At 54.5% G+C, this 26,980-nt stretch overlaps 2 protein-coding genes across 2 annotated transcripts; one reads left to right on the top strand and one right to left on the bottom strand.

Moving 5' to 3' along the window:
- The first annotated feature begins 3,260 nt into the window (after positions 1–3,260).
- Positions 3,261–12,302, top strand: LOC119092498 (uncharacterized). Its single transcript, XM_037215459.1, has 7 exons — positions 3,261–3,394; positions 4,898–5,049; positions 5,685–6,058; positions 6,104–6,962; positions 9,956–10,123; positions 10,422–10,607; positions 10,958–12,302. Exons 2-7 carry the CDS (start codon positions 4,989–4,991, stop codon positions 10,999–11,001), a joined length of 1,692 nt encoding a protein of 563 aa, XP_037071354.1. The 5' UTR covers positions 3,261–3,394; positions 4,898–4,988; the 3' UTR covers positions 11,002–12,302.
- A 1,451-nt stretch (positions 12,303–13,753) lies between these two features.
- RpL15 (ribosomal protein L15) lies at positions 13,754–21,359 on the bottom strand. The gene is made up of 4 exons (XM_037214471.1): positions 21,321–21,359; positions 18,205–18,389; positions 15,318–15,565; positions 13,754–14,031 (listed from the first exon to the last, which is right to left on the bottom strand). Exons 2-4 carry the CDS (start codon positions 18,374–18,376, stop codon positions 13,837–13,839), a joined length of 615 nt encoding a protein of 204 aa, XP_037070366.1. The 5' UTR covers positions 18,377–18,389; positions 21,321–21,359; the 3' UTR covers positions 13,754–13,836.
- Positions 21,360–26,980: the final 5,621 nt, after the last annotated feature.

Here is a 26,980-nt window from a genome sequence, read left to right as displayed (position 1 = left end):
GCCGGGCGACGGGCCAGACATTCCTTGATCGTCCGACGGTGCCCGCCCGCGGTCAGCGGACGCTAGCAACAGCGTGCAGTGTATCTAAGCGGTGCCTTCCGCCGACGCCGGGCCTCGGGGCTCTAGCGACTATCGCTGGCCGGTCGGAAACGGCTGGACGGGAGCGTCGCGCGATGTGGTTTGGTTCTGGAACGCGTAACCGTGGCATGTACCCCGCCGGATGTCAGGTTGCTTCGGGCGGATAAACGCAGCGGTCTGGGACATTTTTCAGATGCCGACATTGTCTCATGAACAGCGTGAAGGTCTGATATTACAGGGCTCCAACGTAGCCGCCGGTTTCTTGTCCTGTCCATCCCCGTTGGATTGGGCAGCACGCGTCTGCGCTTCTGGCCAACCACCACGCGATCTTCCGCCGCGCCGGCCATCCCCATACGTCCGCACTGGCAAGTCCACGACCGCAGCGACATCAGATATCAGCGGAACCGAGCACCTTCGCCACGTCCGTCACGCCACGGCGGCGCTCGCAGGCCGTACACGAGCGAATCTCCGCAGTGCCATGAGCCGCGTGGCGGCCACCCGTCCCAGAGCGAGCCATCAGGCCGGCGCGGCCTCGGCGGCGCTCGCAGGCCGTACAAGAGCGAATCTCCGCAGTGCCATGAGCCGCGTGGCGGACACTCGTCCAGAGCGAGTCATCAGGCCGGCGCGGCCTCGGACATTGTGTCGCCAGCCCGTGCGCGATTGTCTCCCGATTGTTCTGTGGCCGGAAGCGACATCGCCCGGCCGGCGGCGCCGCTTTGAGCCCCGCCGCAGCGGTATCCGCGCCGCGCGCTCTAGAATTCGGCCCGCCCCGGCGGCAGCAGCCGGCTGGGGGAGGGGAAGGGACGCCTCTGATTGGCGGACGGAAAACCTCGGTCACTGTTGACGCCGGGCCCAGGTGCGGACGGGGCTGTTGATCAGGTGATCAGCTGACGCCAAACTGCTGAGTCGGTACCCGCCCGTGCTGCATGCAGGATGACTGGACTGAAGCCGCCAGATGCTGCGTTTCACCTCCGTTGTTGTAATTCCGCGCGGTGCGTTATCAGCAAAGAAATGATCCCGCCCGGAGCGTGCAGTCAAGGAATGGAGCTCCAACCTTGGTTTAGGCGTGTACATAGGCGTTACTGCCACTAGGTTTGGCTGTTCAGGACCTCGGTAAATTTGGACATATTGGGGCTATTCTTGCGTCCGTCCATATACAATGGCACCAGAACAGAAATGGACCCCAGTAACATTTCAGGCGTGAATGCGTTTTAAATGTCATTGGTGTCCATATTACTTGTAAGCCATAAATCTGCCATCAGCCCAGGTGTGTACCGGATTAGTGCACAAGAGATGTCCTTTCCTCATCCGATCAGTTGGTTGCATGGGCTTTCGATCCCTCTCTAAATGGCAGCATCAGCGCCGCACTTGCCACCAGCCGTCACTTGCCGCAGCTAAAATCCCATTTAAACGCTGCCAACTTGCCTGGCTTCTTTGGTCGATGCGGGGGATATGAAATTACATTTCAGGCGACAGCCAAGGGAGGAATACGCCGGGGTTCGGCTACGAGGGGGTACTGGTGTTAAATATTTTATGCCGGTTTTGCTAACCTGGCGATATCCACAAGTGCGCAGCTAAGGGCCATGTGCACTGCAAGACCAACGTCAGCTAACCATTCCCGACGCTTCGAAGATGCAACTACTCCATCTCAACGCTACACGCTCCCGGTCTCGTTCCACCGGGCCGCTCCCACCGTCGTCGCCGCGTGAGTTCCGACTCCTGTCCATCACCGAAGGCCTCTGTCAGGTCCCTCGGCCTTCACCCTGTCAGCGGGCGCGTGCCGGGATCGCCTATCCCCGCCGCGAGATCCGAGATCGCCCAGCTTCCCCCGAGCGGGCGCCGTTGTCAGGGGGCGCGTGCCGGGATGGCCTATCCCCGCCGCGAGATCCGAGATCGCCCAGCTTCCCCCGAGCGGGCGCCGTTGTCAGGGGGCGCGTGCCGGGATGGCTTATCCCCGCCGCGAGATCCGAGATCGCCCAGCTTCCCCCGAGCGGGCGCCGTTGTCAGGGGGCGCGTGCCGGGACGGCCTATCCCCGCCGCGAGATCCGAGACCGCCCAGCTCCCCTCGAGCGGGCGCCGTTGTCAGCGGGCGCGTGCCGGGATCGCCTATCCCCGCCGCGAGATCCGAGATCGCCCAGCTTCCCCCGAGCGGGCGCCGTTGTCAGGGGGCGCGTGCCGGGATGGCCTATCCCCGCCGCGAGATCCGAGACCGCCCAGCTCCCCTCGAGCGGGCGCCGTTGTCAGGGGGCGCGTGCCGGGACGGTCTATCCCCGCAGCGAGATCCGACATCGCCCAGCTCCCCTCGAGCGGGCGCTGTCGTGGCGGGCCGCCCGTGCCGAGATCGACAGTCGTTTGGCACGTCAGCTGGACTATTCTCCGCCGACCCGGCCGACCATCCGCCCGCTTAAACAGCAGCCGGCGCCAAGTCGGTCAGCCGCGCGTGCTCGACGTTCCCACGCGTGTTTACGGGACAGCTCGTGCCGCCTCCGTCGATGCTGCCGGGCGGCCGGCGGCGAACGCGGCCGCGCTCGAGCACGTCCGCATCCTCCGACAGGTCACCGTGACGGAATGAGGGCTGCTCCAGCGGGAAGTGGATAACGCGCACGCATTCGACTCTGATACCAAACAGAACGCAATTCGCTAAGTGGTCCATGGGCCAGCGATTCGTAACACCTGAAACCGCTGCTTGAACTCCCTCATTTGAGCTAGGTCTACGCTAATGCTGCAATAGTTTGGTTTGCGATTTGCAAGCTTGCTGCCGAAGGCCGCCAGCGCATTGTGAACAAACTGTTCGCTCATTACACCATAATCCCTGCTCTGCATTGAGACGCAGAGCTTGGCATGCATTTGCAGCGTTAAGCCCCGTGCCCTTAGTGGCGGCTAACCGTCAGTGACCATGGCCCCGCACACGTAGCATGGTCCCCATGTAGCATTTTCTTCCTGCTTCTCTACGCGTCTTCATCCCGACAGCGTTCCACATTCCCTTCCAAGACCGCCTCATGTCCCAACCCTGACTGCGGCAGGCGGATGCTACCTTCTGGCCTCGCTCTCAGCCGTCCTCCGGCAGCCCCACCCCCAGCCGGCGCGTGGCACCCCTGCCCGCCCGCCTGGCGACGCCCCTGCCGCCGTGAGGGTCGGGCCCGGAGCGGCCGCCTCCGCCGACCAGTCGGTCCGTCCGCGGCAGCCGGACAGGGGCGACGACGCGCGCCGTTCTCGGGGGTGCCGGGCGACCTCGGTCCCTCGCCCCCGCCGTGTCCTGGCCGGCGCCGGGAGAGGTCGCGCAAGAGGCGGAACGGTTAGATCGCTCTTCGCACAGGTAAGACCAGCTTCGGGGTCTTAGCTTCAAGGTTGAGAGCATATAGTTGTAAATAAACAATCGGCCTGAAGCCAGCGAACCTGGCGTGAGACGACCGGAGCTCAAACCAGAGGACCTGGCGTGAGACGACCGGAGTTCCAATCGCCTATCTTAGGTTGTCCGCCATCCAAATATGGATGACTTTAAAGTTATGGTTTTCCTCACCTCGAATGACAAGACAAGTGAAGCGTATCTTCCCACGTTTCATATCAGTTATCATTCATCTATGTTCTCGTTCCGGGATCATTTCAACAGTGTCGCGTCGAATGGTTTAATCTGGTCTGTCCTGGATGACTTAAAACATAAACCAAATGGGCATTTGTGCATTGACTTACGCAGATCCTACAACTAACTATAGCATGGAAATCCGCCTTCACCCCTGGTCGCAATGAACCAGGTTTGTCAGAAGCCGTCACTGCGCCGCGCGTATCTGGTACCCTGGTGCGGAGCAAGTGTTGACTTAAATATGTGTATTTCATCCGATTTCATTGCGGTAAGTATTGACCTCGCGCTCACTTCTGCATGGATCCTTGTGCCGGGGCAAATCACACAGCTGACGGTTCAACGTGCGATCTTTAACCTATCACGGTAAAATACAAAAAGCGGTGATACTTTTGATCTGTGAACGTCGGCAGGACAGCAGTTACTCTGGTTTTCATTTAAAATATACGCTGTCCTCCTCGGTTGGATATTCATCGGCAAACGCATACCTGATGAACGAGTATAACATCATTATGACTTCACAAAGGCGAACGAGTATAACATCATTATGACTTCACAAAGGCGAACGAGTATAACATCATTATGACTTCACAAAGGCGAACGAGTATAACATCATTATGACTTCACAAAGCCGAACGATTATAACATCATTATGACTTCACAAAGGCGGGCGAGTATAACATCATTATGACTTCACAAAGGCGAACGAGTATAACGTCATTATGACTTCACAAAGGCGAACGAGTATGACATCATTATGACTTCACAAAGGCGAACGAGTATAACATCATTATGACTTCACAAAGGCGAACGAGTACAACATCATTATGACTTCACAAAGGCGAACGAGTATAACATCATTGTGACTTCACAAAGGCGAACACCCGTCCGTAGGCTCGTGTCACTCTGTTTGTTAATGCTTTTTTTTTGTTTTAATTAGCACCACAGTGCGTTGCATTCAGCAGATGTGACTTAGGCGTCGACTTACCATATCCTGAATTTCATGTCACAACTGTAAAGGAGAGGCGTGGCAAACTACCGTTCCGATGATCAATAAATGCCCGCTAAAAAAACACGTTCATCCCAACGCAAAAAAAAACCAGCACGCGCCGCCTCAACTGAACCATCCGTCGGTTTCCTCGTAACCAGCCTGCCTCTCTGAACTCCTCGCCCTCCGGCCCCCATCGCCCGTGATCGATCGCTGCCGCCAGGGGGCGCCCAGCCCAACTGACCTGTCCACAGGTGCGGCCGAGATAGGCGCCGCAGCCGCACAAGTGTGCCTGGCACCGGGCCCCTGTGACGCACGGCCGTCTGGGAGCCGCGCGGCGGAGCCATGGCGCCCTGCAAGACCGAGCTGCTGCCTCTGCGGGTGATGCTGTTCGCGTTCTACGGAGGTAAGCCTATCATTATTGTCCGGCGGCCCTCTGTTGTCCGTAATTCATCATCGGCCGTAATTCTGTTTTAGTTCGTCAGCCGGTTATGCAGTCAGCTCAAAGTGCGATATTATGCCAATCATCTCCATAGTTGAGTTAAGCCTGAGGGGTGATTGGCAGCTTAGACCATCCAGTTCACCGGCTACGATGCGCTGGAGCTGGAGGCTTTATGCATGCCCTTTAACAAACCAGAGCGCATGACCGTATTCTGAAGTGCTTGAGCATCGCAGCAGCGGTACGTCACATGTTGACGGACGGTGCGTCGTAGCGAGCACCAGTGCCATTTCCTCCCCCAGAGCACTGTTCAACACCCCCACAATGTCCGCCCTGTTCCTTCAGAATAGTTGTACCGCACCTAACGAAATCAGTTCTGGTGAACCAATCGTAATTCATTATTACACTGCACTACTTTTAAGTGCACGCAATGCAACGCATCTGGTGTTCGTGACGCCGTGTTCCCCCATCGCATTATCACGCAAACAAGTGTAGCACTCGCCGCTGCGCCACTGCTGCGAAGCCAGCTCCAGTCCCGACCCCACCCCGCGCGACGCACAGCGCAGACGCGCGCGCCGTGATCCGGCCCGCCCCCGCCACAGGGATCGGCTGCGTGCTGCCGTTCGTCACGCTGCATCTGTCGACGCTGGGCCTGACTGCCGCCGACCAGAGCTGGCTGCAGCTGGTGCTGCCGTTCGTCAGCTGCGCCGGCCCGCTGCTGGGCGGCCCGCTCGCCGACCGGATGGGCAGCTACAAGCCGCTGCTGGTCGCCTCGCTGCTGGTGTGCGCCGCCGCCTACCCGTGTCTGCTGCTGGTGCCGCCGGTGGAGCGGCTCCCGCCGCGGTCGCCTGAGCTCTTCCTCAGCTGCGGCCCGCGCGGCAGCATGATCGGCAGCGAGCTGTGTGTCGACGGCTGCAGCGACGGCGACACCGAGGCGCGCGCCTACCACGTGCTCGACTGCGCGTACCGCTGCGAGGCCGGCGCGCCACAGCCGACCGCGCCGCCGCACCTCTGCCTGGAGGGCGCCGGCCGCATCACGCAGTGCGAGGTGCTGGACGCCGGCGGTGGGCTCGTGCTGAACGCCTCGCTGCCGCGCCGGCTGCCGCGCGCTGGCGAGCCCGCCTGCTGGTACCCGCTGGTCGACTTCCGGCGCGCGGGCGAGTCGTACCGCAGCCTGGTCTGCGGCCGCGTGTCAGGCTGTCGCCTCCGCTGCGCCGTGCGTCAGCTGAGCGAGCCGCCGCTCTTCGGCCCCGAGCTGTGTCGCGAGACCGTCGGTGACCCCGGCTTCACGCTCTGGCTGTACTTCGGCCTGCGCGCCGCCACCGAGGCGCTGCTGGCGCTGGCGCTGGTGCTGGTGAACGCGACGACGCTGCTGCTGCGCCGCCGCCACGACTCCGACTACGGTCGGGAGGCGCTCTGGGCGCTTCTCGGGCTCGCTACGTTCGCGCCCGTCTGCGGCTACGTGCTGGACGTGCAGGGCGAGGTGGCGGGACGGCCGGACTTCCGGCCCAGCATGTGCGCCTTCTCCGCACTCATGCTGGTCTGCGTGGTGCTGGCGTCCGTGGTGCCTGTTCGACCCGGCTTCCCCTCCGACTGCCGTCAGTACTGGCGCCTGCTGGCCAAGAACGTGTTCAACTGCGAGTTCTTCGGCGTCGTGTGTGCGCTCGTGCTGCTCGGCGTGTTCTGGGGCTTCCTCGAGACGTTCCTGTATGGCCACGTGCGCGGCCTGGGCGGCTCGCAGCTGCAGAACGGCCTCAGTCTGACGGCTGGCACGCTGGTGCTGCTGCCGTTCCTGCTGAGGGCTGAGGCGCTCGTCGCCTACTGCGGCCACCACCACGTCTTTATCGTCGCGTTCATCATCTACATTGTTCGCTACGTCAGTAAGTACCGCCGCGACGATCTGGCTGTCACTTTGCGGTGTCAGGTGTTTGGATCCGGAGCCACTCTCAGCTCTCGCCGGTGCTGTGGTTATTTTCCTACCTCTTGATCTCTTTTGTCCTGTAGTCAATGCAATGGCATTTGAACAAGAAAGGCTAAAAACTCCTCGGTATTATAGCTTGTCAACGTCCAAAAGAATACCAGCTTTGTAGCAAGCAGTTAAACAACTTGGTGAAGATAAGCCGAATCGGTTTACCATACGTTTGGACAGTACCATATCCGTCAAAAGGCACACTACAAAATCGCCAGCGCATCACAATAGGCGGTCGCCTGCGGAGCGCGACCGGCAGCTCTGACAGCGGTGGCAGCGGCGGCAGCTCTCATGACACGGCTCCACCCCGCACACAATGGCGACAGCCGCGGGATGGAAATGAGCAGCGCCTTCCGCCCGTGTCAAAGTGGCCGGCGGCCGGCCGGATCCACTCCGCATTCACGGCCGGATCTGCAGCACGCCACCCGGAGGCGTCGCACGAGGCAGAGTGGCCTTCCAAAGCCGCCTCGGCGGTGGGCACTGACGTAACCGGTCGGCTGCCGTTGAGAGGAACTCGTGCGCGAAGCGTCATGGGCGTAGAAATGGCCCCGAAAGTGGGAAGGACTTAACCATGCTTCAAGTCAGTTTCGTTCATGCGTAACCACGTGGTGAACGCAAAGCATTACGGAAAAGAGGCTGGGCAGTGCCGTGCCCACTCCCTTCACTTACATGCCTAAGGCACCTTTTTCATGTGGCGCCGTAGAGGTGTTCAACACCTTCTGACGTTCTGCTATTCGTCTGCGTGCAGACTGTTTGCCAGTCCAGCTCAGCCTATGCCAGTCTGCTGGTGTTTTGTGTAGCTGATTGACAGCGAGGAGCGCCGATTGCCGCGTCACTGGTCACGTGATCAGCATGTCAAATGCATGCCGCGAATTGCCTGCTGAGGGAACAGTGGGTTCTCAGGCTCGGACTGACATAGCTGACAGGCTGCTGAACTCTGATGCTGACAAGTCAAGTCGTGCCGGGCGCATGGGCCCGGTGCCCGGATTCATGCAGGATGTCTGTGGCAGACAGCGAGCCGCCTGAAAAAATGTGCAGCTAATTTTGCCAAGACATCGCGACTGTTCTTCGGCGAGCTGCTCTCTTGAATCTAAATCAAGCCCAAACTTGTCAGGTTCAACAGACCCGTGTGCAGAATCGTGCACCCCCGGCTCGTTTTGATTGCACTGAAGCCGATACAGCTACGGTACGATCAAATTAAAATATATCTGCCATGATCAGCGCCCATGCAAGGTCAACCACCTCGTCTACTGACGTTCCCCTTGTCGTCCAATCGCCTGTTCTCGATGCAACAGGCTCGATGACAACATGCAGCGTTACATACCGAGGCCCAGCGTCAGGGACTGCTAGTTACCCCATGCGTCTGGGTAGCGTGACGGAGCCGACGGCACGGGGCGGGGGGCGTGACTGTGTGCTTATTGCTACCTCTGACGTTGACCGCTGCTCGCCGCTGCCCGCAGGGGCGTATTCACGGAGTGACCACTGCGGCACGTGCCCCCTCCCTCCCACACTTCTCAGATGTATTACATGTGTTAATATGTGCGTGCATAACATGCATCGGTATGTGCATAATTTTGATATGTTGCATGCACTGACACGTGGACAATGGAAAATTGAGGAGGACATGTACACATCAAAACAGGCCAACGGCCTCTAGTGCTTTTTTGGTCATACAAGGAGTTTCGCACGCCCGCGGTGTGCTAAGCTGGGTTTTCAGTGATTCCTTTTGTTTACTTGCGTGCCCTTGCTGCATAGGGCTCAGGCTGCCTGTAGTGGGGACACTGATGTCTCGCTGATGCCCTCATCCCTGTGATCCACCAAACATCATCAGGGATCCGTGCGCCTGGTCTGCGCCGACCATAACCATGACGTCATCAGGGATCCGCGCGCCTGATCTGCACCGACCATTACCGTGACGTCATCAGGGATCCGCGCGCCTGATCTGCACCGACCATTACCGTGACGTCATCAGGGATCCGTGCGCCTGATCTGCTCCGACCATTACCGTGACGTCATCAGGGACCCGCGCACCTGATCTGCTCCGACCATTTTTTTTTCTCTCTCCTGAGATTCCGACCTGGCCGCGGCGGAGTGGTCTGGAGCGTCTGAGGGCGACTCTGAGGCTGAGAGTTCTGGACACGGAGGTTGCGGCCGCGCAGAGTGGTCTGGAGCGTCTGAGGGCAGACGAGGTCCGGCGTGAGCCGTGGTCTGGGGGCGGTCTGAAGGCTCGCCCCCCGTCGGTCGGGAGCGCTTGAGTGCAGTCCTGGTTCTGGGCAGCGGCAGAGTTGGTCCCTGAGGGAGACCTCAGACTTCCTGAGTGTTCTGACCCGGCCGGGCAGAGTGGCTGGACTTGAGGGCGACTCCTGAGGCTCGCCCCGGCCGGCAGAGTGTCTGAGCGTCTGAGGAGGAGGCAGACTGGAGCCTGAGGCTCTGAGGTTCACTCGGCCGCGGCAGAGGGTCTGGAGGTCTGAGGGCAACTCCTGAGCTCTGCCCGCGCGGCAGAGGGTCCGGTTGAGGGCAGACTCCTGAGGTTCGACGGCCGTTGTCAGAGTGTCGCTGACTTCTTAGAGACTCCTGTGCATCTGAACCGGCCGCGGCAAGTGTCTGGAGCGTCGAGCACTCCTGACGGCCGCCGGTGGGGCAGAGTGGTCTGGAGCGTCTGAGGGCAGACTCCTGAGGTTCTGACTCGGCCGCGGCAGAGTGGTCTGGAGCGTCTGAGGGCAGACTCCTGAGGCTCTGCCCCGGCCGCGGCAGAGTGGTCTGGAGCGTCTGAGGGCAGACTCCTGAGGCTCTGCCCCGCCGCCGGCAGAGGGTCTGTTTGAGGGCAGCTCTGAGGTTCTGAGTCGCAGAGTGGTCTGGGACGTCTGAGGGCAGACTTCTGAGGTTCTGATTCGGCCGCGGCAGGTTACGCGTACATCACGGAGCCGTGGCTGGTGCTGGTGGCTGAGTCGCTGGAGATGTTCACGCTGCACCTGGCCTGGATGGCAGCTGTGCTGTTCGCCTCCGACCGCGGCCGTCCTGTGGTCGAGGCCTCCCTGCAGGCCGTCATCACAGCCGCCCACTACGGCATCGGTGAGCTGGCGCTTGTTTCACGTCTCGCCCGCGGGCCACCATTTGTGCGTGCAAATCGATGAAGATATTGCAACTTGTATATGTGGCAGCAGTACGACTAGGATACGTCGTTACCACGCATGGTTGTGACTTGGCCAAATGCCTGGTAAGGTATGTCTCCGACATACTTGACATCTATAACCTCAGGTCACGTGGTGGCCGCCGGCGAGGTATGGAGCGTCTCTCATTGACCTGATACCCTCGACCGCAGGCCGCGGTATAACCTGATACCCCGTCTGATTGACCTCTGTGGCCTCAGGTCGCGGGGTGGCCGCCGGCGTGGTCCAGTACGCGCTCCCACTGAGCTCCAGCTTCCTGCTGCTGTGCGCCGGCTCCGTGCTGGCGGCGGTGGCCGCCACGCTGTACCTGGTGCTGTACCACTGCTGCCGCGCCCTGCGGACCGACCGGCGCGCCTACAACAAGAGGCAGTTGTACAACAGCGGAGGTTAGTTGGCGTGACGGCCGACGGAGGAACTGAGCGCAGGCTCGAGCCGTCGGCTGGCAATGACGAATGAAAGCACTTGTGCGTATGTAAACGCATCGAAAAGCGTTATCATCATCGTGGCTGGAAAAATGTGCCTTGGAGAGCCACGTTGCATGCATGAACATGCACCACGCAAAGGTTGATGGCCGACAAAAATAAAATGTTATATCGACTAGTTACAAGGCGATGAGACGCTTCAGCTCTCTACCGCCCTTGCTCCGTTGAGTGTTGGAAAGAGCGGTAGCCAAGACGCGGTTGTCCGTTACTTCTCGCCATGTTCTGCGGCTCAGAATGTCCTGCCCTGTCCACAGGCGCCATGCTGAACGGTCCCCACTCGAGCCAGAGCAGGAGGTGAGCTGCTGGGCTATCGCCGACCGCTGACGCGGAGGGGATCCCTGGCAAGGAGCCGCGTGCGGTCGCCGGCCACCCGCGAAGGTCACGTGCCGCTGGTGGCCAGCCTCCCTAAAAGCGGCGGTGGAGGAGGCGCCCAGCACGGGCGGGGAGGTGACGCGGCGTGAGACGTCATCGGCCGTCCGGGCGCCGAGAAGGCGGCTGCGGAGTGGCAGTCGAAGGGCTGGATCACGGCAGTGACGTGGCGACTGCGTGATGCTCTGGCATCTGGAAAACAGAGTCGGGACATAGGCGGCGCTTTTGAAACGCTCCACGTGACCGCGGCGTTTGGTGCATGGGAACAATGCAGTGCTCTCAGATCGGAGGATCGCCCTGTTCGCAGAATCCGCCCATGTAGTCAATACTCTGGGTCAGCGTATGAAGACGGGGTTTGCGTCGCGGTGATCAATGCCTCCGTGTGTCCAGCAAAAGGTTCCAGCGACGGAACAGGGCGACGATCAAAATATGGCCTAGCTCTCACCCGCGATTGCTGGTACGTGCAGAAGCGAGCTACGTTCTCGCTGATCGCAGTCCGCGAACAGCGCGCGATACACAGGACATCCGTGGTCTGTGCAGCCAGCTGTCCGTGACGTCATTTCGCACGCGGTGAGATGCGACAAAGTCGCACTCCACACACCGCACCCGTGTTTCGTGTCGTCACTCCGCACTGTCTCCCGGCGCACTCGTCGGCATAGCTGCGACGCGAAGCCCGGCGTATTTGTCACGCCTTGAGCTGCGCCACTTGTCGACGCCCCACCGGCGGCGGACAGTGCGCGTGGGGCGCGGCGGGGGGTCACACGGGCCCTGTATGATCCAAGTGAACGCATGTACACTGCCTTTGCCTTCTTTGGGTGCTTGGGTGTCGTATGTTAGCCAGCAGGACAGCATGGGTCACATGTGCGGTAATAAACGTACGGGATATGCAAAATTAGCTGGATCTGGCTAACGGTACTCAACAGAAGGCATTGCGAAGTAGCTTATGGAAGTATTAGTTGATTGGGTGTGGTTTCGAGGCTCCGGGAAGCCGGGAGCCGCTTAATGCTCACCTATGTCAAGCCTCCCTGAAGAAGCTGCCGTGCGCGAACATCGCCGAGGAACACCGCAGTATAGCCGCTTGTTTGCTGACACTTCATCGCGGACATACGGGCTCGCCGGCAAAGACCGCAATGTTATCTGATCGCTGCAGGTCACCTGCCGTCACCTGTAGCCATCAATTTCACTCCGAGCCCCGACTTCGGCGTGCAAGCGTAGGATATTTGCAATCTTCTCAAGAAAGCATGAATAATCTCATCGAAATGGTGCCGCTTCACTGTCACGTGCAACACTAGCCACGCGGCAAATGCCCAATTCCCCACGTATTGCCCGTGGAGCAGCCGACGCACTGTCGACATGACACTGCGCTGAGCATGGCCACAGAAGTTTCGGACGAGACCATCACTTCCTCTGCCATACGAATAGATGGCTGGCGTCATGCTCAGCGCCACCTGTGCTAACCTGCACTGGTTCATAACCCCGCACAATAACTAGACGAAATTGACGTTTTGTCGTTCAGCACCCTTATGATTAAGAAGAGATAGTACAGTGGGTTACGTCGTTGCGTTCACGCAATGACGCCAGGGAAGAATGAATGCCGGACCAGCACATCAATGCCCTCTCCTACCACCGACCGTCATCGGCTGAGGCGAAATACTACGATATACGGTATACGTGTTCAGTGGCGGTTACTCCACTACTGATTCGCTCATTGTTTTATCACTCATGCTGGTCAAATGCCGGTGTGCTGCTGTGGGACACGCGGGCTGAAGGTGACACACAGAAAACCCGTTTGGTAGAAGGTCGTTTTCAACAGCAAAAACGTTTAATAGCATGTATGAACAGCCTTTGATGGCGTAAGAATGGCTGGATCCAGAATGCTGGAGCACGGTAAACCTGGTGTCCAGCTGCCCACATACGTTCTTGGGAGATTGCGCCGTAGACCGCTCTATACATCGAGCCCAAGGTATTAAAGCGCGGCCCGAATCAATATCTGGAAGTTCATCACCGTGATTTTTCCGAACTATTAGTCCGTCGCCCGATGCATAGATGTCGCCGGATCGTCTTCCGTTCGCCCCAACCCTGATCCCTGCCCTCTTTTTCCCTCAAATTCAGAATTTCCACCCGGCTACAGGCGCAGGGGTGTACGCAGATCTACATCAGCCACCAGCCTCGCCGCCATCCCTAAACCTCAGTGAGCACCGCGGGCGACCTAGCCTCAGTTTGTAGACCTTGCCCATCAATCCCGCTTTGGGAAGCAAACTTCCGCGAACAAGTCCAGAGCGCATGGAATGCTGAAACATCCAATCGCCGTCCATGATCGCAAAGCCATGAACCAGAATGCTACCGTATTTGGTGTACTACAATAAAAATAGTAACCGAGTCTTTCGGGTACTTCGACCGCGCGGCCAGACAGCGCCCATTGGTGCGGTGTAATGTGACGCAGGCCTCCCGTCGCGCCCGTGGACGTCACAGCTGCAAGTTGCTGCTGCGCGAACAACACACTACTGGCACAACTAAGAGCCTCGTAGATCCCAAATGGGCCAGGAACGGATGTCACAGCATCTCCTGAACTTGATCACAAGGAGAGTCCCTGCACGCTCGCTGCAGCCGCCGTCTTCTCATGCCTGGACCGCAGAGCACCGTCTCGCCTCTGCCCATCCTCCGCCACACAAACACACCGGTGCCCAAGAAGGAGACGCGTGTATTCCACGTCGGCCCGGCCGCGCGACACGGACACACACACGGAGGGGCGGGGCGAGACAGGCTATCGTTTCCGGCGCAGAGAAAGCGTGTTGCGCCGCAGCCAGTTGGCGCGCCGCGAGCCGCCCTTGGTGTTGTTGAACTTGCGGCCGTGGCCCAGGCCGCGGTGCTTGCGGCCGGCCGAGGTCTTGCCGCGCAGCTCGCGGTGCTTGTGCACGGCGTTGCAGATCCAGTTGACCTTCGCGTCGTGCCGGATCGCCTGCGGCACGGACAGCCAGGTCAGAGACGGTCGATGAAGACAGGCCAGAGATGGCCGATGACGGCAGGTCAGAAACGGCCGACGAAGTCGGGTCGGAGGCGGCCGATGAAGACAGGCCCGAGACGGCCCATGACGGCAGGTCAGAGAAGGCCGATGAAGCCGGGTCAGAGGAGGCCGATGAAGGCAGGTCAGAGACGACCGAGGAGACAGCCGAGGAAGCCAGGTCAGATACGGAAGAGGAAGCCAAGTCCGAGACGGCCGGGGAAGCCAGGTCAGAGGCGGCGGAGGAAGCCAGATCAGACGGCCGAGGAAGCCAGGTCAGAGACGGTCGAGGAAGCCAGGCCAGAGACGGTCGAGGAAGCCAGATTAGACAGCCGAGGAAGCCAGGTCAGAGACGGCCGGGGAAGGCATGTCACAGACGGCCGATGAGGCCAGGGCTAAGTGACGGATAACTAAGTGACGTGGCAAAGCAGGATCCGAGGCCATCAGGCATAAAATGGTGCTGAACCTTGCAGCCAAGAAATCACCGCAGTCAAAACAAGCCACACTGGTGACTGACCATCTCCGACCGTGTGCATCGTGTACAATGAACATGACACGTTTACGCAATGTGCGTGCATTCCTAGGCTTGTCTCCATCAACTTTGCATGCCCCATGGACATGTGACAAGAATTCCAAACATTGACGTCGTCGAAGACCACGAATATTGTACTGTTCTCTTCATCCACATCACTACCTATTTTGGCTTCCATGTTCAATCTGGGCTTTTTGATTAATCAGACCGATTTCTGGAATTAGTGCGCCAGCTAGTAAATGAGTGTTCGCTGTGTGAGCCCAGGCCCCACTGTCCCACAGCAAAGATCCAAATAAACGACCAAATTTTCTGGCACTTTTTGTTGCCCGCGGTACGAAAGGGTATGGTTCATCCTCCCTAGGACATTTCTACATGCTTCATCAGCTGTGTTCTAATCCACATGCTACATTCTAAAGGTTACATCAGTACACAAATAATACACCTCTGCTCCTACATCATCAAATATCATGTCACTCCATTTGTACCTAACCATCTATTCCACCAACATAGCATGTGGTCTAAGCTCCACCCTGGTCCAATTTAAGACATGAGCCAGGTTGGTAAGCTGTCAGTTTCTGTACTTCCTCTCCTTAGGACAGCCCTATGAGGAAAAGCCGTCCTTACACAGAGGAAGACCGCCCGCGCCGGACCCACTTCCAACCCACGCGGCACATCCCGGCAGAAGCACGCTCCTCCGCGCGCGCGCGCTCACCTTGTGCGCCGGGTCCACCAGGATCACCTCGAAGTACTTGTAGGTGGCGTCCTGGCCCACCCAGTACGAGTTGAGCACACGCAGGGCGTTGCACTTCTTGCCGACGCGGCCCTCGGCAACCGACTGGTGGTTGATGTTGAGCTTCAGCTCGTTGACGCCCTGGTGCACGGGCTTGCCGTAGGTGGCGCCCTTGTGCACGGGGCGTTTGCGGCCTCCGCGGCGCAGGCGCACGCGGTAGATGACGTAGCCTGCAGGGCAAGAGCGGGAGGCATGTCAAGGTCGCGTTGCAGCGGCGGTTCGCGAACAGGCTGGTGCGGCACTGACGCCGCCCAGAGCCTGGAATCAATGCATGCTGGTCAGCCACATTGACCCAGATACAGATATTTCCATGTCTGCCTTGTAAGCCTGTACAGAATGTATGGCATGCCACAGACAATTGGGTACCTATGAAGTCTAACATGTAGTCTAAGCTCCACCCCAGTCCAATTCAATACATGAACTAGGTTGGTAAGCTGTCAGTTTCTGTACTTTCCCTCCTTAGGACAACCCCATGTGTAGAGGTTGCCCTTACACAGAGAAAGATCAGGATAATTGCAGTGCTGCCACAAAACCAGTTTCACAACACAAAATGTTGACCATTCCCTTTTAAGTAACTATTTTTGGGACTCATTATTCAATTGCATAAAAACAGAACTGCTATATGGGAGACAATGTCAAAGCACATGATGGACACTAAAAACATGTGTATTAAGTGACAAACAAAACTGTACAGCCAGAAGTGATAACTAATCATAATGGTGATGGCTGAAGGCACCAAAAATTGTGGTCTGGCTGTCATGACCATTTTGGACTGCAGCATATTTGGCTGTCATGACCATTTTGGACTGCAGCATGTTTGGCTTAATTGACTACTTCCATGTGCTAGTGAGGTGAGTGAAATCAGCATGTTGCAGAAACTATCAAACCAGTATTCCTTAATGACCTTATTGTTGGGATATCTGGCTACCAGCTAAGTCTGGGCATTGGGAAGACATGATGCCCAATAAGTGCAATACAAAGTAAACTTTTGACAGGGATGCAGAATGAGTGAGTGTTAAGTATATTTAGTAAGTAGCCCCATCAAAAACTATTTGTGGGTTGGTCCAAAATACTTGAACAAGACAGACAATTAGTACTGCATCACAATGCAATTTACATAAGTTTTGTTTTTACATTAATTATTCACCACAGATGTTGTTTTTCACACATCAGCCATGCAACACAAAAATCCAAGCTGCATGACTATCACATTGAGACATTTTGTTAATATACTTTCTGTATCACACATTACCTTTTCCATTAAACACTCCTCACACAGAACATCCTTCACAACTGCCTGTTACATGCATGACATCCAGCTCATTTTGAATACCTTCCATCCTCTGTTTTGAGCCACCACATTCCTATCATGTAGAAGGATACTGGAAATTGAAAAGCTTGTTTGAGAAGAGTTGTAAGGGGACACATTCATTATCGGTTTTTGTCCTGCATTAGCTCCGCAATGCCGTTTGACATATGAGCTGTCAATATGAGGTCATACTGATGGCTGTCCAGTCTACTACTGGTGCATCTATGGGTCAGATATGTTTCTGTTGTTTAGGTCACTCAACATTGTTGACGTCATACAAATATCATACTTAGTTACTCTCATGCTTGTTAAATCCAATGTCGCCCATATCTAGACCCGTTTACTACTGGTCATTGTTATCTGTTCTGTCCCATTCCTGATGTGTTTCCGGTCTTAAGCCTGCTCGAGATTTGTAACTTTTATGTTTCCCATGGGTATCAAACTCCCACTGTTACACTAACAATGTCAATCAAATGGCATGGTGAAATGTGGTAATGATGCAATGTTAGAGAAACATGCAGCATGATCAAGCAGCCCACATTCAAAGAGAACATTCCAAATTTGATGATAATGAAAGAAGCACCACACATGATGAAGCATACTCACTTCATCATGCTTATAACTATTGACATATTTTTCAATGGAAAACACTACTTAGATGGCCTAATTTCTCTATTTAGTAGATATGCTTGTCAATATGTCACTGATTGTGCCATCATAGCTTCCAAAAAACTAATCAAAAGCCAACTGACACCTGTTATGTCTGAAAATTGTGCTCATTAATGCGATATGAATGACTCAGAATTAAACTTTGTTGGCCTCGACTGACACATGGCTTATGGATTGACAAAATTTGAATATTATTATGGTGTCATGGATGCACAGGTGAGCTTGAAACAGTCTCCATTGAAAGTCAGCACATACAACTGAGCATGTAGCTTAGAGGCTAAAAGGGATTAAGGTCTTCACAAGGGCAGGGCTAATGAACTGCACCATTTTATCTTCGACATGGCTATTTCACTTTGAAACCTGATTTAGGTCTCAACAGGACAGGACTGTGATTTACATAATTGATCTTCAAGGTGGATGTTTCACTTTGAAGCCCCATATAAATGTAGAGCAATCCAAGTATCTTGTTTAAAGAGTGGCACAGTATATTTCTGAATATTTCATAGAGGTGTGAATCACACTTCAAGGTGTCACCAGTATCATGTACCTGATCCTCATTACCAGATAACACTGCATGATCAGCGGTTGCAGTGATGAGCCTCCCAACCTAACCAGCGTGGCCAAGCTGGTTAGTCACATGATCATCAAGGAGATGGCGTTAAAACTCAAAAGTCAGCCAGCAACCTCACTGGCAACCACTTCCCATGGGACACCACAAGCATGCAGCACCTCTGCTCCCTGTGCCAAGATGACTAACCAATCAATTATCTTCAGATGATCAATAACCTTTAGATGCTCTGCAGTGCCTTCCACACCAGTGTGCTGACTCACCCTGCTTGGCACGGTATCCCAGGCGGCGGGCCTTTTCGGGACGGGTGGGCCGAACACACCGGTGGATCTTGTTCAGCTGGCGGTACTGCCACATGCGGACACGCAGCAGGTACCTCATCACATCACTCTGCTTCTTGCGCCATAACTCTTGCATGTACTTGTAGGCTCCCATCTTGGCCTATGGTCTGAAAATGAATAACACATTTAGAATGGTGCATCACTAGGGTCTATATGACTCAATATGCAGAAGCCTTGTTGAATGGTGTGCTGGGATGCACCAAATGTGTTGGTCATTTTAGGCCAAACATAAATTTAGTGCTAATACACAGCATATCCTGTGATGCACAGCTGACCAAACTAATGTAGAATAGTAATTTTGGTTGTCCTCAACTTGAAACCACTTGACCCGATCCCATCAATCAGGCTGTGAACCAAGTCCTTCCATAATTCACTGTTGTTATCATTACAACCTTACAATGGTTTGCTCAGCTCAGCAATGGTTGTGACAGCTCCATTGATGAGGCATTGTGCTGTCACCTGCCTCATGCCCTCGCAGGATAATTGGCACCACACAGCAAACTGGGTACCTCTGATTTGGGCAGGCACTGCCCAGCATCAAACCATGTACCTGATTTTCCAAGCTTGCAGTGGCACTGCACGGCATTGAAACCCTGTGCCTCTGGTTTTCCAGTCATGCAGCGATAAACACTGAAGCACTAACCACTGTACTATTGGCACCCTCATGATTTACTGTTCAGCTGCAGCATGTATAGTGCAGTGCAGCAAGTGTAATCAAGTGCAGTGCAGTGAAGTGCAGTGCAGTGCAGCAAGTGCAGTACAGGGCAGTACAGCACATGCACCTGCACCAACTGTCAACATTGTAAAAGAAGTGTCAATACTTGTTTGCCCAACTACAAATGTGGATCATAACAGCTCTGTTTGTTACAGTGCCTGCATCCTAATTCATCAATCTGTAAAGCTGGTTCAAGTCACTCCAGATGACCAGCTACTATTTGCCCAACTGGCACAAACTCCGGCTTGTGACAGTGGCCACAGCGATGACAGATGACCAGATGGACACCATGAAACATTGTCTCATGCTGAGCATTTTAAAGGACCACTGCTACCTAGAAGTGCATGACAATATGGAATAGCCATGGCACTGCTTCATATGGGTGCTGACCTTCAGTGATGCATCCAATCCCAGTTTGGGCTGAATCATTAAAAATTATAGCATTTATTCAAAAGCCTAAACATAACCCTACTCTTACACCCTAGCTTAATATAACCTGATCCAGTACCAGCCTCAAACCATAAAAATAGAAGTGCTTTTTCACCACAGCATTCCAATGCTGTCAATAGCAGAGACCCAACATTGGAAGATACCATTTCACAAACTAATTGGCATGTCAAGGAAGCCCCTGCCTCATCCTGCTCACAGGATTACACTTATATCCCTGCTGATATAAACATGCCGGTCTTTCACAAGATTGTGCTTGCATCTTTCTTGAGACAAACATGATGGTCTTGAGAACAACCTATCACTGATACAAAATATTACATAAACCAGCTACACACAATTGTATGCACTAAATGTGACCTATTTTATAAAATTTATGTTACCTTATGTTCTCAACTTTCAGTGGATATTTATGACATAGCAACAATATTTCAAAGCTTTGACATGCGTCTCAGTGTAAAAGATCTTACAACTCAGCTTGTTAGGATCACTTTCAATACCACTTGGAAGCAAGACACAAGATGTTAGAAAAAACAGACATTCAATGAAAGATGGTGACCAAAAATATGGTGCAAGGTGATCATGCACTATATTTTGCAGTAATGAAGAAACTATCATAGATGACATGGGAAAAACCCTGCCTTACTGGGACTAGTAGAACTGCTTTATAGCCATGTCACGCAAAACAAAACAACATGCCAAGGAACAAACAGGGCAGAGCATTACAAAAATGTTGTTCAACCATTCTATTATCAAAGGAATAATGTTGATATTCTGAAGAGCCAATGTTGCCCTGCACTTGCATGGTACAATAATATGGTGTATTAAGGCAACAAGTGCATCAGCAAAAAGGAGAACAAAACTTACTGCCAAGGAATGAAACACATTTAAAGTTTGTGCAGCAGGGCCATTTCTTACCAGCTCCTCATGAGAATAACACCTGTATTTTATTATATATGCAGCGCCTTTGATATAAGAATTTATATGGCTATGCCATGTAAGTGAATTTCAGCAATGACGTTTATTTTGTAGCACCAGCAAACAGCATGAGCTGGTTGAAGCCGTTTCCACCTCTTATACCCCACACAAGAATGACAACTGGTATCACAAGCTGACAGCACTGTTACAGCAGCCTGTATAGCATAACATTATGTCATGTCATGTCATGTCAACATGTCATGAATATTTGGGCTTTAGGGCTCACCAACTGCTCTACTATGGTACCAGTCATCATTTCTGCCAGTTACCACACACTGGCAAATCAGTCCATGAGCTGGATTTAATAGTGTCCAGCAGCCAGCACTCAACACACATGTTAAGCTGAACATGTCCTGAGCAGCAACAAAACTGTTACAACAATGCAAGCATGTTCATTGTAAATCCCAATGCCAGGAACATAATAATCTGCACTAACTTCAGCACATAATAGCTGATTATCAAGGTATGTTCAAGACAACATGATCCTTTTGGATCAAAATGCTCTCAAAAACTTTAACACACAGTGAAAATTCAGCACAACTTGGCCCATCCCACCTCCTGCAAACAAAACATGAATATAATCTGACCCGGCCCGGGTGAGGTGCTCACGAGCACAAAGGTAAGCAGCCCAATATTACAGATATCTGGCACAATGGATGTGGGGTTTGCAGGCTGGGCCATCAGTGACAATGTGTGCATGAATACCGACCACTGGCTAGTGAAGGCACTTACGGCGCAACGGTAAACACATCCAACAATAACCCCACTAGCACGCTATGTACGTAACAATGCACCACTTCTCATGCGCCTACAAACACGATGGAATGCCACGCTGGCATGCAATATCATCGGCTACCGTATCATGCAGCACGGACAAATTTTGACACCACGCACTCACCGCTTACGACCGGAAGAAAAGGCCGTGGTGATGTTTGTTTGGTGTACCCTAGCTGTGAGCTCATACATTATTTTTTGATAAAATATCGTTAAAATTTTCGATAAATTTTGAGATGCTAAGGTAAAATTAATTTTTTGATATGGTTAAACATGAGGTTCTGATTTGTTGTAAGGAAAAACTACCGTGTATCATATAAGAACTGAACTGTTCCAACTCTTTTTGGTATCCATTGATGGTGCCTCTTTTCAAGAGCATTATTCAAAACTTTTTTGTTATATGCATTTCTTTTACACATATTGATATAGAATGCAAGTCCACGACATGCCATTATATCACTGGCTCAAAATTAGTCATGTTTTGACTAAAATATAGCAAATAAGATCAACAAATGATTTGAAATTTAATTGAAATATGTATCCCGAATGATATTTACCGTACTGAAACCATGGTTACCAATACGCATGCGCAGTATCGTACCAGGTGATTTGTAAACATGGCGAAAATGTGAGGCGAGTGGGTACGTTCTGTGATGTGGTGCGGGTGGCGTTCGTGTTTGAGAGTGCCAGGTGTGCGTGGGTGCGTCATTCTGGTGGAAACAGAACGATAATCTATCGAGTGATGAACCAGTATGGCAGAGCCCAAGACTGTTCCACTGCTCAGTGCTCCCAAATCAGCTGCCAGTGAACCGAAAAAGACGGCCAGAAGTTTGCGGTTCGAGCTTGCTCTACAGGAGACATCGAATGAGGTGTACTCGGAATTCAGCTATACTGAGTTGGTTTCGCAGAAAAAAGTAAGCGATGGGACCCTTAAGATTATGTTCATATGTGCCCACTCTGGCATTGGTGGCGGTGACAGCTTCACACAATGGGCTCGCCATACAGCAGTTGTCCGGGTGTCCACCCAGGTGGGTGCAACTGGAGGGCTGAGACTTGACCTGTGCTTTCTGGTGGGGCGGCCATATTTGGTGGTTGTTATCGCTGTACTGGTTGGCATGGTCTTTCCTGGAATACCAAATGAAATAGTCAGGAGGACAGTTATTTTACATACCGGACCGGAAGAATGACGTTTTTCGACGTGCTTTGACAGCGAGCAACGGTTGGAAACTATTCCGTACGAGCCTGTCCCTGTACAAAGATTTCATTGGGCTGCGTTGCTGCCTGGAAGTGCTCCGTGAGCACGCGTACTCGTGTGTTGCTGGAGCTCCGATTGGCGTACGTTTTGTCGAGACGATCAGTCGTGTGGCGTGTGTGCTGAGAAACTTGTTTGGGTTTTATTTTAGGCGTTTTACCTCATGAAGAAGATCAATGAAGGATAATGTGCTTATCATTCTAGCGTTGTTGATGCATCCATATCTTTTTATTTGAAACATGGCTGTTGCTGGTTCCATGTTTTGCATATGTGATGCAGACATGCTCACACGACATATTCGCTCGATCCTCAGATATATGACACCGATTCGAAAAGTGCTGATCTTGAAGTTGGTTGTATCAGGGCCGGTGGGGGAGGGGATTTACCACACTGACATCAGCCAGTCGACGGACTGCAGGAAGACACATCCTTGCCATGGCGCGCCGCCGTGACCGGCCCGGGCTGGCGCCTGGGCGAGCGTTCTCGGGGGACCAGCCGACGTCGCGCCCCGCTCACATCGACTGACAGAGCTGCTTCACCACCGGCCGGCCATCGCAGCGGCTGGGCAGGTTTTCCTGCAGCCTGACGGGCGCAGCGTCGGGTGCGTTGGCACGCCGCGGTGGCGGGCGGAGTCACGTGACCGGCGGCCGGCGGCTGCGGCGATCCTCGGCGGGCGGTGGCCGTCGGCGTCGGCAACGGGGACAGCGACGACCGACGTGGCCCGGGGCACTTATCGATCGGGGTGGAAGACCGGGCGGTCATGAGCGGGTCACGCAGCCCGCCGCGGTGGGCGGGGCTCCGCGGAGGGGGCGGAGTCACGTGAGATCGGCGGCGCAGCCGCGGGGAAAGCTCTACGGAGGAGACCGGTCCGACGCAGGCGGCGGGGACCGTCGCGAGAATTGCGCGGCCAGACGCGGGAAGGGGCGGGGGAGTATAGCCGGCGGAGGTGATGACGTCACGAGGTGGAGATTTGGAGCTGGCGGGCGGCGGCAGGGGGAGGGGGAGGGGGAGGGGAGTGGTCTGGCGGACGGCGTCAGCCGGCGGCGACGTGCGTGTGGCTGGCGCCCTGGGCCACCTGGGGAAGGCGCCACGTGTTTTCGGCCGTGGGCGGCATGTGCGGCGGCGTCGCCGAGCGGGGCGCGCGGGGTTTTCGTGCTAGCTACGGTGGCAGGCAGTAGCATGATGCTGCGTTTCATGTGTTATTAATTTTGCACGTCGGTATGCCGACTCCGCTTAATGTCGCACTGAATGTTCTGTGTTCATTTATGGATGAGACATGGGAAATTTGTTCATGGAATTTGGTAACAGCCGCAAGTCCACTTGAACGGGGTATGACCTTATGGCACTGGTGAGAGTCCTTTTGTAAAAAATGGTAACACCTTTTTTGCAAACTTGTAGGCACTGGACAGCAATTAGTTCTGGTGGGGATAGCACTGGATGAGCCAGCGGGCAGTAAGCAGTTCTGGTGGGAATAGCATGGGATTAGCCATGCGCCTCTGGCTCCGGCCAAGTACACCGCTGTTGAAAAAAATCGGTGACGTAACATTCCGTGAGCAATTTGATAAATGTTTTCAGAGACGTCTGCAGGCCCCAGTAGCGGATATCGTTAGTTTGTGTTAGCTGCTAGATTGTTTTTGCGGGACAATTACAATTGAAATATCAATTTTGGGCGTTGCATGCGCGGCGCTAGGTGCTGGACATGGATGCAATGCCCATAGAATATTTAAGTTTGTATATTTAAGAGATTTAGCCCACCCAAGACGTTTTCCTGTGTCGGAAGACGTGACAAAGCGTGTTATCGCAGCAAGCGACTATTTAACTGCGGAAAATACATAACAACAAAAATGTAGACCTTTTGCACTTTGTCAGGTTACGGCAACGTAACATTAGAGCCGAAGGTATCGTCAAAAATTCGAACTACGCATGTTCAGTAATATGTCTGCCTTCCTTCTCCCCTCAGGTTACACTCTGCTCACGTTGGGCTACCCCCTCCCCCTCCGTCCCCCTGGTTACATTATGGCTTAGCGTTCCAAAAAGAAGCGTTAGTTTAGCTTCTTATGGGCTAGAAATGCGAAGCAAGTAATAAACTTGTTCCTCGTTATGACAGAAAGCGCACCTAACACGTTACGTAGCGTAACGTAACGTAAGTAGCCTTCATGTTTCGTGTTGCAGTTTTTTTAGATTTTGGCATGATTTTCAACCATATCTGAGCGTAACGTAACGTCCTGTGTGTGTGTGTGTGTGTCATTGGGGCTTTACGACGCACTCAGCTGCTGAGGCCACATGGCGTCGCCTGTCTCTCACCCTGGCAGGAAGGGCGGGCACCGCGCGGAATCGAGCCCCGCGGTGTAACGTCCGATTCATGCCCTCCCCTTCCGTTACGCTTCTGTCACGCCCATTACCCTCTCCCCCCCCCCCCTTCTTGCATGACGTAAGCTATGGACAGCCCCTAAAGCTCCGCTGTAGGACTGGTGCGTGAGAGTGGTGCCCGCCTTTGACAATATACATGTTAACATTAAAACTTCGCAGAGGTATCGCAGCGTAACGAGGGAAGATCCAGCCGAATAAAGTACGACGTGAAGTAACTCGATATGCCAATGTACCGTTGTACGTTGTACATTTCGTACTCGTCGCGTGCTTTTTTTGGGGGCCTCGGGAGCATTCAACATAAGTCGGTTATTGTCAATTGCTTCAGTCGCCTCTTTCTTGTTGCCATCAATATTTGTATTCCTGACCTGATTTCGTGTGAGCAAGTAGCTGCAACGGGTTTAGTCAGAAAGAACCTGTTCGTGCGCTGACGAAGGCATTGACGGTTTCGCGGATAAGAAAATAAGACTGAAACTTTTGTCAGAGGAACTTTCGTGACTAACCTTGCCTTTTTGGGTTGTATGTAGCGGTAGATGCGGACAACGCATCCATTGATGAAGTACACGTTTGTTTGATTCTCTGACGACAAAAGCCAGCAGTCATGTGCAGATGTTCCGCCGGAAGATCAGTGGGCAAACTCATACGATGCGCTAGTGATGGGGTGAGGGAGTGGGGCGCCCTGCACGGTGCCGGGACTTGGGTTGACATTGGGGCACGCTGGCTGGCGGTGACTGCACAAGATGCGGATGCGAGTGCCGATACCGGGCAGACTGGGCAGGCTGTTCGCCGGCCGCGCTTGACCGTCAGCGGTGGGGCCGGCTCGGTGCCGACCCGGGTTTTATACAGAGTCGTCTGTTTCGGCAAGGAATTAAAAACGAGGCGGCGCCGACTGAGTGTTGTGTTGGGTGGCATGACGTTTGGTTCGGTTCCTAGGATTTTTTCGGTCTTGTATTTTGTTTCGATAGACATGGTGGTGTTCGTCAAAACGATGATACTTCACACGTCGCCCACCGTTACGTAGATAGCGAGTCGGAAATTTGATCTATTGGTGGCAATTGCATTCGCTCACACCTGTGTCATGCATCGTTATCCGCATTCCTATGTTGAGGAGACCGTACATGGCTCAGTTGTGTGGCTCCAAATCCCTACTTTCGGGGCAGCTCTTGCGTCACCCGAGTGATGGAAACACCTGTCGAGCGGGCTGATGGCAAAGGAACCGGTTTATGTGAGACACGGCACAGTCACAATGCCCGAATGTCTAGCCTGCCGCCACGAGCTGCTCGCGACGCGTCGGTGGTCCGCCTTGGGGAGCATTCGCACGTGTGGCCGTAACCATCCGTGTTGCCACCACCAGCCAGCGTCACAGTGGGTGACGCGTCTACCGCTCGAGCTCGAGCTAGCTGCGGGCTCGGCGACGCGTCAGCCACGTCCCGTGACGCGTCAGCCACGCCCCGTGATGCGTCAGCCACGTCTCGTGACGCATCAGCCACGTCCTGTTACCCGTCAGCCACGTCCCGTGACGCGTCAGCCTCGTCCCGTGGCGCATCAGCCTCGTCCCGTGACGCGTCAGCCACGTCCTGTAACGCGTCAGCCACGCCTCGCCGTGTGCGTGTGTGGCAGGGTCTTGGTAGGCCCGGGCGGTGCGGACATGGGGAAAATTGAAAGCAAGACGCACACCCCGCAGGTGGCACGGACGTGCCTCCCACGAGACGTGGCCCACTGGAACATAGCTTTGCTCTAATTCGCATTGATTAGCGGACCCCTGTGAACAGACGGCCAATGAGTGCCGCGGGCCGGCACGGCGGTGCTATACTGCCTCCCGCTTGTGACGGTCCGTGGCAGTCCGTCGTGAGCTCCATGACATTCAGTCGTGAGCTCTGTGGCAGTCCGTCGTGAGCTCCGTGACAGTCCGTTGTGAGCTCTGTGGCAGTCCGTCGTGGGGTCTATGGCAGTCCGTCATGAGCTCCGTGGCAGTCCGTCGTGAGCTCCGTGACAGTCCGTCGTAAGCTCTGTGGCAGTCCGTCGTGGGCTCTATGGCAGTCCGTCATAAGCACCGTGACAGTCCGTCGTGAGCTCCGTGGTAGTCCGTCGTGAGCTCTGTGGCAGTCCGTCGTGAGCTCCGTGACAGTCCGTCTTGAGCTCTGTGGCAGTCCGTCGTGGGCCCT

This window comes from Pollicipes pollicipes, unplaced genomic scaffold, assembly GCF_011947565.3.
Source record: "Pollicipes pollicipes isolate AB1234 unplaced genomic scaffold, Ppol_2.1 Scaffold_3447;HRSCAF=4054_pilon_pilon_pilon, whole genome shotgun sequence".
NCBI lineage: Eukaryota > Metazoa > Arthropoda > Thecostraca > Pollicipedomorpha > Pollicipedidae > Pollicipes > Pollicipes pollicipes.
The sequence above is the reverse complement of the archived record's forward strand: the minus strand, read 5'-3'. Positions and strand labels throughout refer to the sequence as shown.

Coding starts and splice junctions, on each gene's coding strand:
- LOC119092498 (XM_037215459.1), top strand. CDS start 4,989: ATGGCGCCCTGCAAGACCGAGCTGCTGCCTCTGCGGGTGATGCTGTTC. Junction 10,124..10,421: donor AGCCGCCCACTACGGCATCG/GTGAGCTGGCGC, acceptor CTGTGGCCTCAG/GTCGCGGGGTGGCCGCCGGC. Junction 10,608..10,957: donor GCAGTTGTACAACAGCGGAG/GTTAGTTGGCGT, acceptor CCCTGTCCACAG/GCGCCATGCTGAACGGTCCC.
- RpL15 (XM_037214471.1), bottom strand. CDS start 18,376: ATGGGAGCCTACAAGTACATGCAAGAGTTATGGCGCAAGAAGCAGAGT. Junction 15,566..18,204: donor GGGATACCGTGCCAAGCAGG/GTGAGTCAGCAC, acceptor CTTGCCCTGCAG/GCTACGTCATCTACCGCGTG. Junction 14,032..15,317: donor TGGTGGACCCGGCGCACAAG/GTGAGCGCGCGC, acceptor TCCGTGCCGCAG/GCGATCCGGCACGACGCGAA.